The sequence below is a fragment of the Corythoichthys intestinalis genome, chromosome 2 (genome assembly GCF_030265065.1).
Source record: "Corythoichthys intestinalis isolate RoL2023-P3 chromosome 2, ASM3026506v1, whole genome shotgun sequence".
Classification (NCBI taxonomy): domain Eukaryota; kingdom Metazoa; phylum Chordata; class Actinopteri; order Syngnathiformes; family Syngnathidae; genus Corythoichthys; species Corythoichthys intestinalis.
The window spans coordinates 34,669,557-34,688,733 of record NC_080396.1 but is presented as its reverse complement, the minus strand read 5'-3'; the positions used below and the strand labels follow the sequence as shown (position 1 = coordinate 34,688,733).

The following is a 19,177-nucleotide window of genomic DNA, read 5'->3' as shown; positions in this document are numbered from 1 at the left end:
TCCAAACAAAAGGTTATCAGCAGATCTCACCTGCTGACACACAAAGCGGGGGCTTCACCTCAACCTGTTTCCTTCGTGATAAGCAGTAACACGGCTCTGCTAACCCGCCCTAACCCGACCTCTCCTCATTAGGCGATGTCACGGACTCTCACTCAGTGGCCATATTACACACCAGTTACAGGAGCATGATGGTCATATAAAAGGTCCAACAGCACCATCGCGTGGCTAAAAGATGAAAAGGGTTTTACATTTTAAAGGGACAACACCTATAATAAATGACCTTCATGTGAAAGACGTTTGATCATGGCTGTCAACAGACTTGCAGGGGCCCGGGGACAAGAGACCATTATAGGGCCCCCCCACTCCACCCCACCCCATCCCTGCCACCGGCTTGTCACGACAACATACGCAGTACTTTTAACGCTTTGCAAGCAATGACAGTGTAAATTTTCAAATTATTTAATTTGAGATGGACAGCTAAATTTAACAGACCGTAATGTGACACAATACAAAAAAAAAATTCCATCTATTGTCCCATGTAGGCTACTGTACAATACAAGTGAGAGTGCTATGCCTGCCTGCTAAGCAACAAAACAGTATAACTAAACATCCTGTGCCTGCCCCCTCCACATCCCTGGGGGTTATCAAGCCCTCAAACAGTAGCCACGTTTACATGCTGACTTTTATTCATACCGATTCAAATAATTCCGAATGGAAATTTCGGATCAGCTGTTTACATGTCACTTCATCTATTCCGATCCAGCGTTTACATGTGTCTGCCTTTATTCCGAAAGGACGTTTGACAACTGCCGTCTGACATGCGCAGATTAATCAAAACAAAGCGTCACGTTGCAAAACATGGAGATCGATCGTCAGATCAGCTGCTGTTTTAACTTTTCGAGTGGAAACAAAACTTCAGAATGACACGCCGTTCATTTAAAAGGTTGTGTGGGCTGGTGGAGGGATTCATGGATATAAACTTTCCGCCGGACCCCAATTAGGTGCGCTGTGCGTGTGCAAGTGACGTTACTTACGTCACCAAGTGACGTCACCACGTCAGTACGGAGCATGTGCAGAAAGAACGCAACCAGACACCATTCCGCTTCCCTGTTTACATGACATAATTTTACTTCTAATCGGTTTGGGAAAAGGAATATTCCACCCCTGTGAAACGGAATTATTACCAGTGTTACTAATAATGGTGTTAAGAGTATAACAGCGTTATTTCTTTCAGTCGTGAGTAATCTAATCAATTATTTTTCACATCTTTGCAACGCTGTCACCGTTAATGAGGATGTGAAGGGAAGCGTTACTACAATTAGGTTAAATGAAGCGCAAGTTGTCTGATTCTGTCACACGTCTGCCTGCCTGCCCTGGAGCAAGCTGAACGGGAGGGGGGAGGAGGGAAGGGGGTGGCGACGTCGTTGCAAACACGATGGTGATAGGCTAGGTGGCACGGAGCGTTAGCATAGCATTCGCGTTCTCATTAGCATTTAGCGTGGTGAGCGTCAATCTCAAACTGTCAGCCAACTTATTTTTACACTGTTCGTGGCGTCTAGGTGGGTACGATTAATTGAAAACTGTTTTCCTTATGAGTGCATTGTCATCACGAAGTTGGCGTTGTCAATGTAGACTCAACAATAATTTTTTAATTTTATTTTTTATCAGCAAAAAGTCACTTGCCCAAAACTTTTCTTGAATGACGTATCCATGAACCTTGTGCGATGTTTTTTAATCACAAATAGAGCAAAGACAGGAGAGGTATGAGATTTATTGAAAAATATATCTATATTAGGGCTGTCAAAATTATCCGTTAGCGGGTGTTAATTTTTTAAATTAATCACGTTAAAATATTTGACGCAATTCACGCAGATGTCCCGCTCAGATTTAAATGACAGTACAGTGAAACACTCACTTGTGTTTTATGGAGTTTTGCTGCCCTCTGCTGGCGCTTGGGTGCGACTGATTTTATAGGCTTCAGCACCCACTACATTGTGTAAGTAATTATTGACATCAACCATGGCGGGCTACTAGTTTATTTTTTGATTGAAAATTTTACAAATTTTATTAAAACAAAAACATTAAGAGGGGTTTTAATATAAAATATAACATTTTTCTTTTAAGAACTACAAGTCCCTCTATCCATGGATCGCTTTAACAGAATGTTAATAATGTTAATGCCATCTTGTTGATTTATTGTTATAATAAACGAATAGTCTATATGTACCGTATGTTGAATGTATATGTCCATCTTGTGTCTTATCTTTCCATTCCAACAATAATTTACAGAAAAATATGGCATATTTTATAGATGGTTTGAATTGCGATTAATTGCGATTAATTATTTTTAAGCTGCAATTAACTCGATTAAAAAATTTAATCGTTTGACAGTCCTAATCTATATATATTAGGAGTGTGACGATACACAATAGAAGGAAAAAAATCAATTCAATTCAATCAGTTGATACAAACATATTTGATGTGAAAGATGTTATTAGAATGTATAATGTAATAACGTGTACAACCTGAAAAGTAGCATCAGTTACTTTGCTGAATAACTAATTGCTATTACAATGAGGTAACTGAGTTACTAAATTACTTTTTGGGAGAAGTAATTTGTAACTAATTTTTTAAAGTAAGATTAACAACACTGACTATAACACACCAGAAAAATGAAATTCTTGTTTTTTCAATTCATAAATAACAGTCCACACGGATGACTTTGATACAGGTGTCCTGTCCCTAAAAAGTGTCCTCTTTTAAAATAAGGCAATAATAACACCACCAACAAAAAGAAAATGCACAGATCGCCAGGAATGCATTTTTTATTCATCCCACTCTTGGAAAAACACATCAGAAGGCACTGGAGTAGTTTGTCAAGTAAACCAACTTCAAGGTGAAATAAGCAGTTCACTCCCAAATCGGTAAAAATTGAAACTTTTCAAAACGGCAGTCCTATTTCATTTTTGAAGAACATGGCTCCTATTTAGCTTTTGAGGTTTATGGTCACACAAGTGAGCCATGTCGTTACAATTGAAGGCCATCGCCAGGTGACGTCTATTAGAGTGCTAAAGTGCAGCAGACGCTTGATCGAGAGGGTTCGGTTTAAACACTTTTCTCGTTCCCATGGAAGATTTGTCAGCTCTCTCCATGTGTTGAGAACTAGTGAGATGTGGAGACGACATGCATTTAATTGGAAGTGCAGGTCAAAAGATGTGTGACAAGCACATATTCAGCAAACATTACATCAAATCAACCCAAAGTTCACTCTTTGAATGACATTAACAGTGATAGATGTCCAATCCATTTAAACTGGGAGGCCTGAACATCCACCACTGTCAATGGCGGCCAATGTGTTAAATCTTTCAATACCAGCCATTTTCAGTATAGGCACATTCTCTCAGTATAGGCACATTCTCGCGTGCCCACTGATCTCAAGAAATTTGACAGATATTTAAAGACCCACACAATATTGATTTTGTGACTACGTAAACCCTGAGACTACCAAATAAAAGATGACCCTTTTTTTCATCATATCCAAACATGTTTTTTTGTACCATCCATTGTTTAGTAGTCAGCAGTAAAACTTGTTGCGTTCACCCAAAATCACATATTTTGGATAGAAAAACAAGAAAACATTTCTGGCATAAAAGTGACTTAGTCACACATATTTTGCTTGAGTGTCAACTCAAAGCACCTGATCAACACATTCCTCATTGCAACACTCAAAATTCAAATTGACAAATTGTCAGTGACACTGTTCAGATTCCATATGCCGATGTTAGGTCATTGGCATTGAAGGGGTTAATTTAATTTAAACTGGCCCGTTTATTCAGACTGAGGGGTTTGCATTTAACAATTTCTAGTACAAACTGGAGTTGAATGCAATGATGTGGAAGTGCAAACTTCCAAATTTCATTTTTTTTTTCAAACTAGAACAGATGACACATTTTTAATAAATCAAAAGTTAAAACTGCGAAAATATCATTTTAGCGGATTTTTTTTTTTTTAATTCATGGTGTCAACAAATATTAAAATAAAATGCTGAGACATGTCGCAATAAGAGGCTGAAAATGTTGATTGCACACATAAAGATTAGCTGATAGACCAATTAAAACTAATTAGGGCCATTGGCAACATGACGGAGTATAAAACAATCTTTTAATAGAGGAGTACTGTATCACCAATTCCTCCCATGTTGCACAGATACTGGAGCAATATTAGAAAGGTGTTGACAAGCGAAAAATTGCAAAGGCATTGAAGTTATCATCTACAAAGCATAACATTAAAGATTCAGGGAATCTGGGACAATTTGTGCATATGGTCAAGGCTAAACAAAACGTACTTGATGCCCATGATCTTCAACCCCTTAAACGGCAATGCAGCACAAAAAGGAACGCTGCTGTAGAGGAAACCACAGAATAGGTTCGATTCAAAATTATTTGTGGAAAACTGGGACACCAAGTAACCCAGATTAAAGAGTCCAAAATTGTTATCAGGGCTTGGTAGGGTTGGGCATTGAGCATCGATGGGAACCGGTTCTATCACTCCGATGCTCCCAGAATCTTTCAAATTTTAAAATTTCAATTCCATGTCTCAATGCCCTGACCGCCGAGCGGAAAAAATTCTCAAATTCAAAGACTGATATTTATATACAAGGTAAAATTAGCCCTGTGAGAAGTTCATATAATTTAAAAAAATCATTGAGAAGTTAAGACTTTGACACCTGTGGTTTACAGTATATTAATCTGATTCCAGAAAGGGCCAAGTGGGTGCAGGTTTGCTTTCCAACCAATGAAGAGGATACCTTTATACCAATTAGATATTTTACATGTGTAATCAGTTAATCATTGTCAGGTGCTGCTTGTTTCAGCAGAAAGTTCATTGGTTAAACTCTCTGCGCGGTATTGGTTGAAACAAAATCCAGCACCCACTTGGCCCTTTCTGGAATCTGTTTGACACCTGTGCTGCCATTTTTTTTTACCCTGCCTTTTTTTTTTTTTTACCCTGCCTCTTAAAAGAATCTGAGTCGAGACTCGTTCGGAACTGGAATCGAAACGTGGAATCGGAATCGTTCAATTTAAACGATGCCCAACCCTAGTGCTTAGTACAGAAACCTGTCTCTGTGATGGTATAGGGTTGCATAGATACGTGTTGCATGAGCCGCTTGCACATTTGGAAAGACACCAGCAACGCAGAATTGTATATTCAGGTTCTAGAACATTTGCTCACAGCCAAATGTTGTCTCCATCAGAGAACACCATGCAGTTTTCCGTGTAGGGTAAGGATCCAGGTATTGAAATGTGCAGTCTGAGGTTCAGATCTTTCATCTATTGAAAACTTTTGATGCATCATAAAGGTGCGATAAAGGCTCAAAGAATGTACAACAGGCCTGCATGACAGCAATGGGACAGCATTGCCATTTCTATAGACCCCACTCACATGACGTCACAACCACGCCTCCGCGCCATATTGTCCGTCAGCTCGTCGTGTTTACCGCTACGTAAATTCCTATTATGGCGTGTTTTTCTGCTCGTTAACATTAATAATCAAGATGGTGAAGGCGTGTGTGGCGGTTGGTTGCAGTAACAGAGAAGATAGACGGAGAGACGAGAGGAGAGCGAGATGGACTGCTGCAATTCCACGAGAAAACTGGGCACCAAACGATCACCACAGATTATGTAGTAGTCATTTTATATCTGGTAAGATGCATTTAATATATGTTTAGAGGGTTTTGGGCTGACAACCACAATTAAGATCATTGCGAGGCTAATCACCGACAACACAGTTTCAAATTCAAGATGCTTATTTCTTCCACCATCATTACATTTTGAATATTTAGCTGGTACCAAGTGAAAGAAGCTGGCCTCGTTTACGGATCATCAGTTAAACAGGTGTGTCCAAACCTTTTGCAAAGGGGGCCAGATTTGGTGTGGTAAAAACGCGGGGGGCTGATTTACGTAGAACAATATATTCAAACAAATTTTAGCAAGCCCTTCTGTGTGTCACATTTGCTTTATTTATTTATTGTTTTAATTCATAATTTCAACAATCTCGCCTTTGTGGCGTTCTCTTTCGACACTCGGGCTCTTGCGAAATGCTGCTGTGAAATTAAACTAGCTTCAAGTTGCTATAATTTCTCGCTGCGTATCTTCCCTGTAATGTTGTCGTACATGTCAGCGTGTCGTTTGGTAATATCGCGTCACATCGAACTCTTTGAAAACAGCGACTGTCTCTTTGCAAATGAGGCAGACACAGTTGTTGCGTATTTTATTGAAGAAATAGTCCAATATCCACCTATCCTTGAAGCGTCGGCCATCGCAGTCTTTTTTTTTTTGGCCATTTTAGAAAATTGGAAGGGTCACACGGGGTTGTGTTGCTTCGAGTGCTGCTCTTAATGTTTTTCAAAGTTTCGTGAGAATAGGCCGAGTTTCTGTGGAGAAGATAGTTGTAGATGGTAGCAGATGGCGAAGACAGCGGGTCGAAAAATATCGATTTAGGCATCAAATATGGATCTGGCGAATGGCTAGACTGAAGCTTTTCCACATAACACCTTTTATGCAACGCATCCAATGAGTTGGGTGGCTGGGGGGCTTCCATGAATTGCACGACAAATTGAAACCATTGAGAATACGGATAAACAATGACGGATAATATGGTGGCCGGATATCGCAACACGTCATTGTGTGACGTTGGTGAGTGGGGTCTATACTTGAGAAGCTTGTCCCAGGACATTTTCTGACTTATTACAGTGAGGATGCCTCAGTGGTTAAAAATGGCCTCATCCCAATTTTGAGATTTGTTGACACCATGGAATTAAAAGTCAACATATTTTCGCTTTAAAAATGATACATGTTCTCAGTTTAAACTTTTGACCTGTCATCTATGTTCTATTCTGAATATTGAAATGTTACCTTTGCACATTTTTGCATTCAGTTTTTATTCACAATTTTAGTGTCTCAACTATTTTTGAATCCAGTTTGCATGTTTGGAACAAGATGGTGAGCTGACTAATCTTGAGATGTTGTCAACTTTACACGCAGAGATCAATTTGTAAATGAAATGTTTGAATCTCCCCTTGAACTTTAGGCCACAGGTTTCTCTAAATAAGAGAAAGTCCAGATATTCTCAACAGACCTGCTGGTCGCTTGCAGCCACGTCTGGCTGGCTCACATGGACTCTGGTGCAATCACCCAGTGCCAAACCAGAGGATCAATAAGGTTGAGGATAGAGTGCATGATGAAAAGCTCTCAAGTGGGCTGCGTGCATGTAATTGGGTTGAGAAGAAATAAATTGCATTGGATAGAAAGCAGCAGCAGCCTCCCGGCGCATCCAAGATGGAGCTAGATAGGCAGCGCTGGTCTCGGGGCAGCATGGCGCGAGGGAGGCAATTAGAAGGCAATATGCTTTTATTCTGACAACGGACCTTTGTCCTGACATTTAAAAACATGTGTGGATGGCCTGTCATTTATCTTCATATAGAAAGACGTTTGACAAGGACCAAATGCTGTGTTTGTGTGCAGCTTTTAGACGGTGAACAGCATCGCTTACAAAGCCCAAACATACTTGACTCTCAATTGACGTCCCGACAGATTTGTACTTAACTAGGTGGCTGGCATTGCCAATGACTGCCGCAAAGTTTAAATGTATTGGACGCGTAGTGCAGTCATTGGCATCAAATGGAATGGAATTCATAACTTTGGGGGGTAATCTGTTATGAGTGCAGCAACAGGCTCAAACACGACTTCAAGACTGATATTGTTTGTGGTATAACAAACATCAATACTTCAATTTTAAATAATCTCAGGGGTCATGTGACCAAACCCGGAAACCAAATTGACTGTGTATTTGCAAAATAATGGATAACAATGGATTTAAGAATTGACATATGAACAAAATTAGTCAGTTTTGGGACTTATGTGTCGCAAAAGGACAATGAATCCAGTTCCCGACTTAGGTCACGTGACATTTATGTTCCCACGTCGAAGCGATTAATTATAAGGGACTATTGGACAAAACTGTGGCCCCCACAGTTAATGAAATTTCAAAAATTTACCTTATTTGTTATTCCATAATTGCAGTATTAGTTAGAATTTGGGCCTGCGGGGGAACATTAAAAAGATTCTTGATTCTTCATACTGTTGAAACCAAGCAAGCAAGCAAGGAACAAGTTTTTGATTAAAGGGTGAGGAACCATAAAATGTCCTTAGATGCTTACAAGGTTCAGTCGAGTGTTTTTAAACGTCTCGTTTGAATGTATAATCACAGCAAAAGAGGGGGTAAAAAAAGCAATTTTGTTTGAGGTTTTGGTATAAATGGACCAGTCGCAGCTCATTAAAACACCAGCACAATTTCCCGACTAAACCCCGCGTCAAGTGTGGAGCGCAATGCTACATGGTACTGAATAAAATTATCTTCATTAGAGATAATATTACTGATTAAAATCTAGAAATAAAAAAAAAACAGTTGAACACCATGTTATGAGAGGAATATCCACACGACAATTGATTTTAAAAATGTAAACAGTCTCATCCTTTCTGGTTGTGAATCAACTCAGGTTCTTCATCCTGGAGCTGCTTCCCGAACGAGCTTGGCTAATTTCCCAAGCCATCCTCGCAGCTCTCTTCAAAGTGCAGCGCGACCGCGGCCATTCGTTTCCATCACCTGCTGTGAGCAAGTAGCACGCAGCGACATCATCCGGGGGGTCGCAGGGCTCGCTGTGTGTAACCAGAGAGTGCATCCCAGTTTCTCCACAAGAAGGCACTGAGGATGACAAGCAGGAGAGTGCAGAAGGAGCGCGAACGCGTCTTCATGAGCGGAACCACACAGTTGGCCACGGTGGACACGAAAACCAGCAGGACAGCCATCAGGGCCAGGAGCACATTGATCAATTTGCCCAGCAGAGTCCTGGCCGTTGCATTTTCCAGACCCTCCAACTGGACAGCCTGCTGCTGCTGCTGCTGAAGCTCCATCTTGGAAATTCGGGTCTGGCACGCCTCCAGCGCCTCCTACAGAAGACATTTACAAATGACTTACCAAAAAGTCACATTCGATGACAACTTGGCTGCAACGGATAATTGGCTAAATGTTTTTCCAAGGCAAATGTCCACTGGAGACCTTTCAGGTAAAATTCAAAAGGCTTCTTCAAAGCTGCATTATTTTCTTATTTACTTCATACAAGTAGTGCTGCATTTAGCCCGAAATAATTCGACCAATACAAGGGGTCCTGGTAAGAAAGATTACGATTCTCATATGGGTATTCCAAACAACATGGGGCACCTGCTTCACTGTACTCAGACAGCTCAAAGGAGCAATCGCAGTGATGGGTTCCTCATTCCGTAAATGTAAGGCTTTCAGGTCCGCTTTATAGAGCGGAAAATACGGTAATCATGAAGGCTCATTATGTATTTGTAAACAACTTAGTCATTTTGATAGTAGGCTAATATAGCAAATTTAGATACACAGAGCATGTGTTACCTTCATTCTAAGGCTTATAAAAGGCTTACATTTTTTTTGCGGCTCCAGACATATTTGTTTTTTTGCTCTAATATTGCTCTTTCAACAATTTGGGTTGCCGACCCCTGTCCTAAACCCCAACCCGAAATTCAGAAATTTTTACATGAATCTTCGAGTTAGCGGGATATAATTAGTCGGTGGTGTAGATTTCAACAAATTCCATGCAGTTTGTCAGTTGTTAGTTTCAGGGCTCCAAATTGGCTAAGCTAATGGTGGTTGAAATCAACTCCATCAACTAATTAAACCTCTGCTAACTCAAAGATCAAGCCTTATGTGAAAAATTCTGATCTTCCCCTTTAAATTCAATTATCGGAAAGTCAATTACATGCGATGACATTTTTCTGTTGTCATTCTTATGTTGAGGCTGCAAAGAGAAAAAATGGTAAAAAGTGATAAATTACTTTTAAAGTAACTTAGGCTACGTTCATACTGCAGGTCTTAATGCACGAATCCCATTTTTTCGTGTTTTTCCGACTCGAGTGAGGCATTAACTTGACTATCTGAACGGGACAAGTCGCATATAAGTGGACCGTTTCAAATCCGATCTGGGTCACTTTCGCATTTGGTTTAAAGCCGATCTGGGCCCACATTTTTCCAAAATGTCGCGGCGGTCTGAACTGGCATGCCTCCCAAATCGGAATTCATGCAGCAATTCGTCAGCAAAGAGCGAGAGAGACGGCGTGCTACGATAGTGGTGCAGCTGTGCGTTGGCAACACTCATAAGAAAAAAATTAAAATGGGTCGAGGATAAGCCTGTGAATGCTCGGTTTTCTCTCTGCTCTATATGAGCAATATTTCAAGATTGCTTACACGGCCGAGAGTTGGGGTAAACTGTCCGTGTGTGTGTGACATGCACAGACAGTGCGTGCATGCTATTGATCCACAGAAACTTTGAATATAAGCCTAAACGGGGATTATTTATGTTATTTGGAAATCAAAATATGATCGCCCTGGAATGATGGATGACAGCCAGCATGTGTAGTCACTTGTTTTGATGCTTCGGCGCATGCGGGTCTTCATGCTCAGCGTGTGTCGGACTGCGAATTAGTGCGCATGTGTAGTACTTGAACCGTCTCAAAGGACAATGGACGGATTTGTGCTTAAGACCTGCGGTATGAATGTAGCCTTAGTTACAGTAAAGTAACAAAATTACTATTTTGAGGCTTAATCAGTAATCAGAAATTAAATTACTTTTTCAAATAACCTGTGACAACACTGGTTGTGGGTTCGATTCTCTGCCCTTATGACCTCGTCTAAGTATCCTTGAGGAAAATACTCAACCCCACGTTGTTCCTGGTGCTGCGTCACCAGTAGTTAGGTGAGGATATAGTGTGAAGTGCATTAAGGGCCTTAAAAAGGTGGAAATGCGCAAGTTTAACTCCATTTACCATTATTATATTTCTATTAGAAGATGGAGTTAAAACTAGCGCAGGAGAGAGAGGCACGACTGAATCTGAGCCGAAATAACCCAGTTTAAATTTTTTTCATATCGTCCGGTTGGATTAAAAAAATTATAAAATAAAAATAAAAAAGGTTAATACCGATATACGTCAAATTTCCAAATATCGGCGCCGATAATCGGTCCATCTCTAACAGACAAACACACTATTGTCTGTCAGAACACCAAAAAGTACACGTTGTTTACTAATTCCTTTTGTCATACACTTCACAATTTAAAGAGCATATGACACGAGAAAAAAAGTCTTAAATGGCATTATTATGTGAATTAGAATCATATTTTGAGACGATTCGACTATATACAACAATTTAGCAAAGCACAGATGACGAGAAATTAAGTCTTTTAATCTGCCGGTTAGCCACACCTACCATTATAGGGCTTTAGCGTCCCCAACAGGTGGATGACGTCAGCGGTAGACTTGGCTCATCGGTTTTACTATTCAGCCCATAGGGGGAATTATTCAGAACGAGGAAAACGCGACGAAGAGAGCCGCAAAATGTCATTGTTTCAGTTTCTCTACTCCAATATTTTTACAGGATATTCTTTTTATTCAAGTATTTTTCCCAATAGCTATATAAATGGCTTGAGAAGGACCAGTCAGCCTGTCGAGGGGGAACTGTTCACAACGAGGAAAACGCGACGAAGAGAGCGGCAAAATGTCATTGTTTCTTTCTCTTTACGTCAATATTTTTACAGGATATTCTTTTTATCCAAGTATTTTCCCCAATTGCTAAATAAATGGCATGGTCATGACAAATAACAGTCTTGTGCTGAATGGAATATGAAATAATAAAAATGCATTTATTCAGGACGACATGGCAAAATTACTCCATAATAGTCAAAACTTTTGACTTCACCTTTACTGTCGCACCTCCCGAACGATATTTTATGACACCTAAATCGGACATATGTAATTTCCCTTCCCCGGCTTCGGAGAATGTAAACAAACCAGAAGGCGTGACAGCTAGCCGACATGCTAACCCGAACCGAGTGATGTTTCAAAGTCTTCGAAGCGGAAAATCACACATAACTATCCTGGATTATTTGACATGACGACCCGGGTGTCGATTGTCTTCGCGGATCGGCAAACCGCCCTGCGGAGAGCAATTTACAGTTTGTTCCCCGGAGGAGGGTGGCTGGAGTTGTTGTGCAGCTAACGTGCTGCTGCTAATGAGCATTAGGAGAGCTTTTTACATGCCTATCAATGATCAAACGTCAGTAGTCCTTCATTTAAAGGAAGTTTGTAGTGTTTACTTTGTAATCGCTGTATTCGTATTTGACATAATACAAAACAAGATGTTTACTCACTTCCTCGTAAGTCCAATGGTTCCACGGTGAATGGGAACCTTTTGAAACTCCAAAAAGGCGCATACGCCTCTCCCTCATACAGAATGATTTTTCTGCAGCCGTTTGGCTGGCGTGATGCGAAAAATAAACGTATTAATCCGCAAAATCAGCTGAATCCTTCGTCCTCATACACAACAGTACACTGTAGCGTGAAGAGGACGTCTTCTACCGTACACGTCACAGCGCCCTCCTCCTCAATGCAAGACCGAAGCCGGAAGTCACTCATTTTCATGGCGCGGGATTCAAAAAACTAAATAAAAATAGCGATCACTTCCACACACATCCAAGCGGCCCATATCATTCAGGGGCATAAAATACCGCGTGTATTATGAAATAAACATGCTTTTTCGTGTCACAGGCACTTTAAACTTTGGGTATTAGGATTTGAAATTGGAGACCTGAACTTGTTGAGCTGAGTTTTTGCTTGTCAGGTATAAATTTTTGTCAATGTTGTTGAACCAACCTGAATGTCTCGCGCCCGCTCGTAGGACTGGTAGGCAATCTTTTCCTCCATGCTGGCCAGCTCCTGCTTGAGGTTGAGGATCTCATTCTGATGAAGTTCAGTCAGATCGTTTAGCTGCTCCTCTAACCTTTCACACCTGAAACAAAATTAACACACATGCGGCATAATGAGCTTAAAGAAGACGCTGGATTCAGTCCAAAGCAGATACATCTGACGTCAGGCCACACGCCACCTGACCCAAGTGATGTTAAGATTAGCACATGCCAACTCATCGTCTGATTCAATGGTCCAATCACAAAGCTTGCATAAGAATATACTAAATGTGCAGTACTCACCTGGAAATCATCATTTTGTAGGTTTCTTTTTTTTTCATTATGGATTCAGAATGGATTAAGAATTCAGAAGCACAATAAAACAAGCCAAAATCTTAAATGTACAATTTTAGACATAAGTGTCTTGAATGGAATATAATGGTTCAGTGTTATTTATTTATACTTGGAATTAAGCTTTCATTCAGCCACATTTGGTAAAAGCTTGGGTTAAAAAGGTTACTCCATCGAATAATAGCTGCTCAAATCTTAGTAAAACAATTTAATCATTTGAATCGGCAACCACCGGTGGCAACGAATTGTTCTTGAAATTAAAATTATTACACCAAATAAATGATGGGTTATTTCACCCGAATCTTGTGGCTTACCTGAAGCGCTCCTCCTGCAGAGCCTGCATGACCAGCGTGTAGTCTCGCTGGTAGTGACTTTTCAAGCCTTCTAGACACTCCTCAAGCCGGGCTTGGCCATCCCTCAGTTCCTGGATCTCCTGCAGTAGCATGTCGAGGCCCGAGGATTGAGTCCTCTCCAGAGTGTTCCCCTTAGAACTAGGGGGACCCCCGGGTGCTCCCGCGGTACTGTTAGCCCCTGCCGAGCCGGACGTGGCACTCGAGCAATCTTCCTCGCTCCCGTACTTCGGACTGGATCGGAGGTGATGGCTAGCGACACCTGGAGGACGAGCCCCAACAACCCCCACTGCTCCTTCTTCCCCTGAGGGGTCATCCAACGAGTCTTTGAGGGAGGGGATGTTGTCAGCACTGCCAAACTTGTTACGTATCAGCGAGGCGATCTCTCTTGGTTTGGCAACCACGGCCCCGGCAGCCGAGTGTGTGGCTTGGGAGAAGCTGGACAGTCCGCCCTTGACACTGTCCACAACACCCTCGCTGAAACCTGTCACTTTGGCGCCGACATCCTTCAGGCCTTGCTGCACATCCCTAAGAACGTCCTTGGGTTGCCGAGGGATGCCGTTGTGCTCCACTTCCCGGAGCTTTCGGTGATAATGATCCAGTTTCCTTTGCAGCTGCTGGATGCTCTGTGCTGACTTCTGGTTCTTTTTCTCAAAAACCTGCAAGTGACAAGAACATTCAGTGGACATTTTTTAAAGATGTCTTTTAGATCCCAAAAGTCATGTCAAAGTCATTTGCTTACGGGTGGATAGGGTTTTTGAGATGAAAGCTCTAAAGGGCAGCAATGTACCAGTTCTGATTTGCCATCAGAACATATACATGCACCCCCCCAAATTATGTATTTGGGGGGGTGTATGTGTTCTATAACCTATGAGATTTGGTGACAAAAAATAGCCTGGCAGTCAGATGAATTGAATTTAGATGAGTGTGTGTCCTGTTGTTAGCAGAAGTATGTGTGAGACCTAAAAAGTGAAGTGACGAGGAACACAAATAGCGTCAAGGTCACTCACAGCGTGTGCATATCTTTAAATACATAATAATTTTGCACACAAGTCATTCCTGAATTGTTTTAGCAGCTTTTTAGGATGAAGTCAATGTTCAGATGTGTGTCACAATATCAAAAATATCAGCATCTAAGTCATTACTGTGCCTGCTTCATGTCAAACTCTTTTTCCACACTGCCATTTAAGAAAATTTATATCTAAAAAAACATCTAAATTTGGAGAAATAAAATACCTAAGTTGTACTGCTATTGTTAAAGAGCAGCAAAAGGTAGATTCAAAACATTTTTTCCTGATGACAGATCTAAGTCAATTCTTTCATTTGTTAAATTTGGCAAATATATAATCATTGAAGTTTTCTCTGGGCTTTGAAAGATCTGTATTATTCCTTTAGATGGCTGGCATTGTAGAGCAGGGCTGCAGCTATTGATTATTTTAGTAGTCGATTAATCTATCAACGAGTTCGAAAAATCGAGTAATCGGTTTAGGAACATTTAATGCATTGCAGAATAAATTTATAGGACATAGGATAAGATTGCACTTTCAAAAGAGCATTAAATTCGAATACAAAATAAAATTCCCCAGTGTTTCTTCAAACTATGCAGAATTGCACTTTAATTTATAAAATCAAAATACATGAGCCTACCCTCAAACGGTATTAAAAAAATAAAAGAGGATCTAACTACAACAAAAGAACAATTGGCTAACTTGCATAGCTAAAGTCCGGTAGCTTAAATGCTATAAAATGCCTTTTTTAATTTTTTTTATTTTTTTAAAAACAATACTCAACTCTTCAAACACATACCCCCCCCCCAAAAAAAAACAGCTAAATATACCTATAAACTAAATTACGAATGCATTAAAAAAATTAAAAAAAAAAAAAAAAAAAAAATTGATTATGTTGGTCTTACCAGGAAGCAGCTAGATTTAGCGAGTGCATTTAGATATGTCATATTCAATGTTGCCACTAGAGGGCAGTGTATCCACCTAAATCAATAAAACTAAATGCAATTGCTTTCAAAACAAACCATTACAAGGCCACAAACGAATATTTGAAGCAGCTAAATTTGATTGGAGGTTTTTTTCTAATCAAATTACTTGAGTTAAGCGGTTAATAGTTGCAGCACTATTGTAGAGTTTGACTCTTCTGAAAATGGCAGCCAGTGAGCAAGTTTAACAACACTGCTCAAAAAAACTGGCCTTAATTGAACAAGAACCGTCATAGGTGAAAGAATTTTGGTCTACATTTATACTTTTAATGCAGCAATAGAACTGTTTAAGAGCAAAATCACAATCGGTAGTAAGGCCCACACCATTAGAATTAGAGGTGGGAATCTTTGAGCACCTAACAATGCGATTACGAGGCTCTGATTCGATTATTAATCGATAATTGATGCACCCCCTCCCTGCTTTTAATGTTTGTACATTAGTTCCAAAATTGTTTAAAAATCCTCTCAGGCTAAACCAAACAACTACTTGTGTTTCAGTATCAAGTTAACAGTTAATAACATTAAATGAAATACTCAAGTCCCCATTCTGTAGCAGCAGCTTTAAACTACATTCAATTAATTTAATGTTATTCAATGTTGTTGTTAACCGTTAGAGATGTTAAAACTGCTCCCTTTATTCCATAATTTCCCTTCTGTCTACTTTGACATGTCAACGTTTTAAAACTGTTTCATCATTCAAAGATAGATTCAAGATTTTGCCGATTTAGGAGTATTTTAGATAAAAAGTTAATTAGGTTCGCAACAACAGAGCCTTCTAGAGAAGTCTACTGCTTTAAGATGGCGGTTGTTTACCAACGCCGGCAAGTCTGTCATTTCACATCTTGTTCTCTAATTCATGTTCTAATGCCGCCGTTCTCTGTCATTTCGCATCTAGTTCTACATATATTCGATATCTACCGTAGCCGTATGTGGCTGTATGTTTGTAGCAACAAGCAACTGGGTGTTGTTTGTAGCGGCTCTCGGCCGCAGTCAGGTATTATTGTTTTTTTTTATCTAGCGTCATGAGTTGAACATGATATTTACTCTCCATCCGTTCCTCATTGCATCCCGAAGACCGCGGTGACTGTGTTTTAGTTCCACTTTACCTGGTGTAATTCAATAATCGGAATTTGGATGTTTGTGAATCGTTCTCGAATCTTCCACGGCCGAATCATGAATAATCTAAGAATTGGAAATTTCACACGCCTCTAATTAGAATGTCACTTTATTTGTAGTATCTCCCTGGTAATTCACTCTGATCATTCACTCACAAAGTGTGTGTTCCGATCACAATTGCTTGTTGTCAAAAAACAAGTTGTAAAACAATTAGCACTCAAGAGATGGCCATTGTAAAATATCACTCGTAAATTAAAGTTCCATCACTGCATATATTAGGCTTCATGTTCCATGACAGGCGTGACAGAAATGTAGCACCGGCACCCCCGTATAACTTCAAGCAATCATCAAGATACCTGCTTGATGCGTGCGCTTTGCTGTTTGTCCGCGTTGTTGGCCAGTTTGAGGTACTCTGCAACATTGTCGTCACGGGCCGTCTGCTCGATTTTAATTTGCTCAGTGAGCTTTAGAATCTTCTGCTGAAGCTGGCCGATTGCTTGCTTGGTGCGCTGAGGATCAGGAGTAGCGTCCTCTGTCACTGGAGACGAAGGGTCAAGTGCAAATGCAGTCTGGCCCAATGTGCTCACCTCCGACCGCTCGACCTGTAGTCATGAAACAGGAATTTAGAAGCCCAATTACTTGGAGCAAATGATGACTTAAAGAGGAATAAAAAGCAGTCGTGGCGTCGTCATTTTTTAAAAAAATTTGCTGACAGCCGCAGAGGAGGCTTCTGCTTTTCTGCAAACACCCCAAAGTGAGAAGTTGAGAAGGCCACTTGGAGTCAAACTTAAAAAAAAAAAAAAAAAAAAAAAAACTCAACAACATTTTTTCTTACCTTTACAACGAAACAAAAGTAGCATTTTGACGCCGAATGAATAACTATTCATTCGCCCCTTCCTGTCAAAACAAATTGGACGTCTCGAGCCATCAATGGCAGCCAATGAGCTAACACACCATTTCAGTGGAAAATTTGGTAGCAGCCTGTTGGTTCCTTTATTTATATTTTATATATATATATATATATATAAGATCTTTTTTAAATGATATATTGATTCTTGGCGGGAGCATATTGATAACCAATTGGAATACAAAGTATCTCAATACATCGAATTTGTCGTGCCCCTATCTGAAAGCAACCTAGGTGCAAAAACCTGCAACATCAGTAGATTTAGTGGATCAGAAGGCACTATGTTATATACAAATAGCGCCTAACAAATTGAGATCATGAAAACAAGAATGCTAGTTTAATTTTTCTAAGGAAAATAGGTGGGCTTGTTGGCGATTTTTTTTGTATAATCTATGCCGTTCAAGCACTATTTCAATATATAAATTTTAATTACTTTGATACGCAGCCCTACTTTTATCAAATGAGACGAGTACATTATTTTTATGACCATCACAGACTTCTGGAAATGTGGACCATTCTTGAGGTATACATGAGTGACCATTTAAATAGAAGACATTATTTTGAATGAGACTCGAATTAAATGCTAACACAGCTTTTTGGCTACTTCGATTTAATTCCCTAGGTAGACAATAGACATGATCTTTCATTATTTGCATCGACAAATTTTCCCGACGTAAACCTTTTTAGATTTTGTTTGCAGCATATTGCTAGTGGTGAGGGAAAAGCACTTTAAAATCCAGTGACTTAAGGTGATTACTTTGCGCTCTAACACACTCGCACAGGACAAGCAGTCCCCCGTCAGGTGGAAGCACTCGCGACTGATCCACACTCGACTCCGATTTGGAAGTAACCACCGGACCACAAAGGTTTTGAACGCGAGGTTTTGGGGTAAAAATATCGACCGCTCACCTTTCCGTTGCTCAGACGGAGGAGTTGCTCCCAGTGCATTTTGTCCAACACGAAAAGAGCTTTGTGCGTTCATACGGTCACCCCGGTAGGCTTGGTTAGCCGCTACGTCTGTGTCTTACTTTAAGTTGTCAGTAACATTAGACAGCCGGTCAGTCTCTGCCACCGGCTCTCGTGAATGTTGACGCAGCACCTTGGCGAAACGCAAGCGAACCAAGTACCGCCTCTGTCATCCCTTCAACTCCGCCCCAAATCCAGCAGAGTGATGTCATCCTAAACGCTGTCATTCAAGCTTGACTAAGCGCAATAAACTAAGTGTTCATCAAACATTTGGGATCCGCGAATCACTGACGCACATTATAATTGCACTGAAGATAAAATAATCTCAGACAAGACAAGATAAATCATTAACCCTTTCATGCACATATTATGATTTAAAAACAAACAAACATTAATATAGGCAGTAGCGGACTTGTCAATTTTGGGGCCTAAGGCAAACATATCCAGGGGCCCTCTTCATGGGTCAGGGGTTAAAAAGGTGAGAAGGGTGTGGAGGAAATATGTTCTGGTACACTAGGGCTGTCCTAAACGACAAATTTTCTCCTGACTAGTAAGCCGACTAATTTTACGATTAATCGACTAATCTAATAAAAAGAATTTTTTTTTTTTTTTTTTTTTTACTAATTTAGCAATGAAATTTTTGTTGATGCTTATTAATTCACAAAACTATTTTGGAACAC

The 19,177-nt window shown here is 40.2% G+C and overlaps 1 protein-coding gene across 5 annotated transcripts in view; it reads right to left on the bottom strand.

Moving 5' to 3' along the window:
• Positions 1 to 2,809: 2,809 nt before the first annotated feature.
• Positions 2,810 to 19,177, bottom strand: part of tmcc1a (transmembrane and coiled-coil domain family 1a) — a 73,076-nt gene continuing 56,708 nt past the window's right edge. For 4 of the 5 annotated variants that reach the window (XM_057821255.1, XM_057821285.1, XM_057821277.1 and 1 more), the window contains 4 exons: positions 16,981 to 17,226; positions 13,483 to 14,177; positions 12,786 to 12,921; positions 2,810 to 9,008 (listed from right to left, as the gene is read on the bottom strand). In XM_057821255.1, the coding sequence (XP_057677238.1) occupies positions 8,694 to 9,008; positions 12,786 to 12,921; positions 13,483 to 14,177; positions 16,981 to 17,226 (1,392 nt within the window). In that variant the 3' untranslated portion in view covers positions 2,810 to 8,693. Of the gene's footprint in view, positions 9,009 to 12,785; positions 12,922 to 13,482; positions 14,178 to 16,980; positions 17,227 to 18,440; positions 19,096 to 19,177 lie in introns of those variants that run through there. The other variant, XM_057821270.1, reaches the window with a different exon arrangement.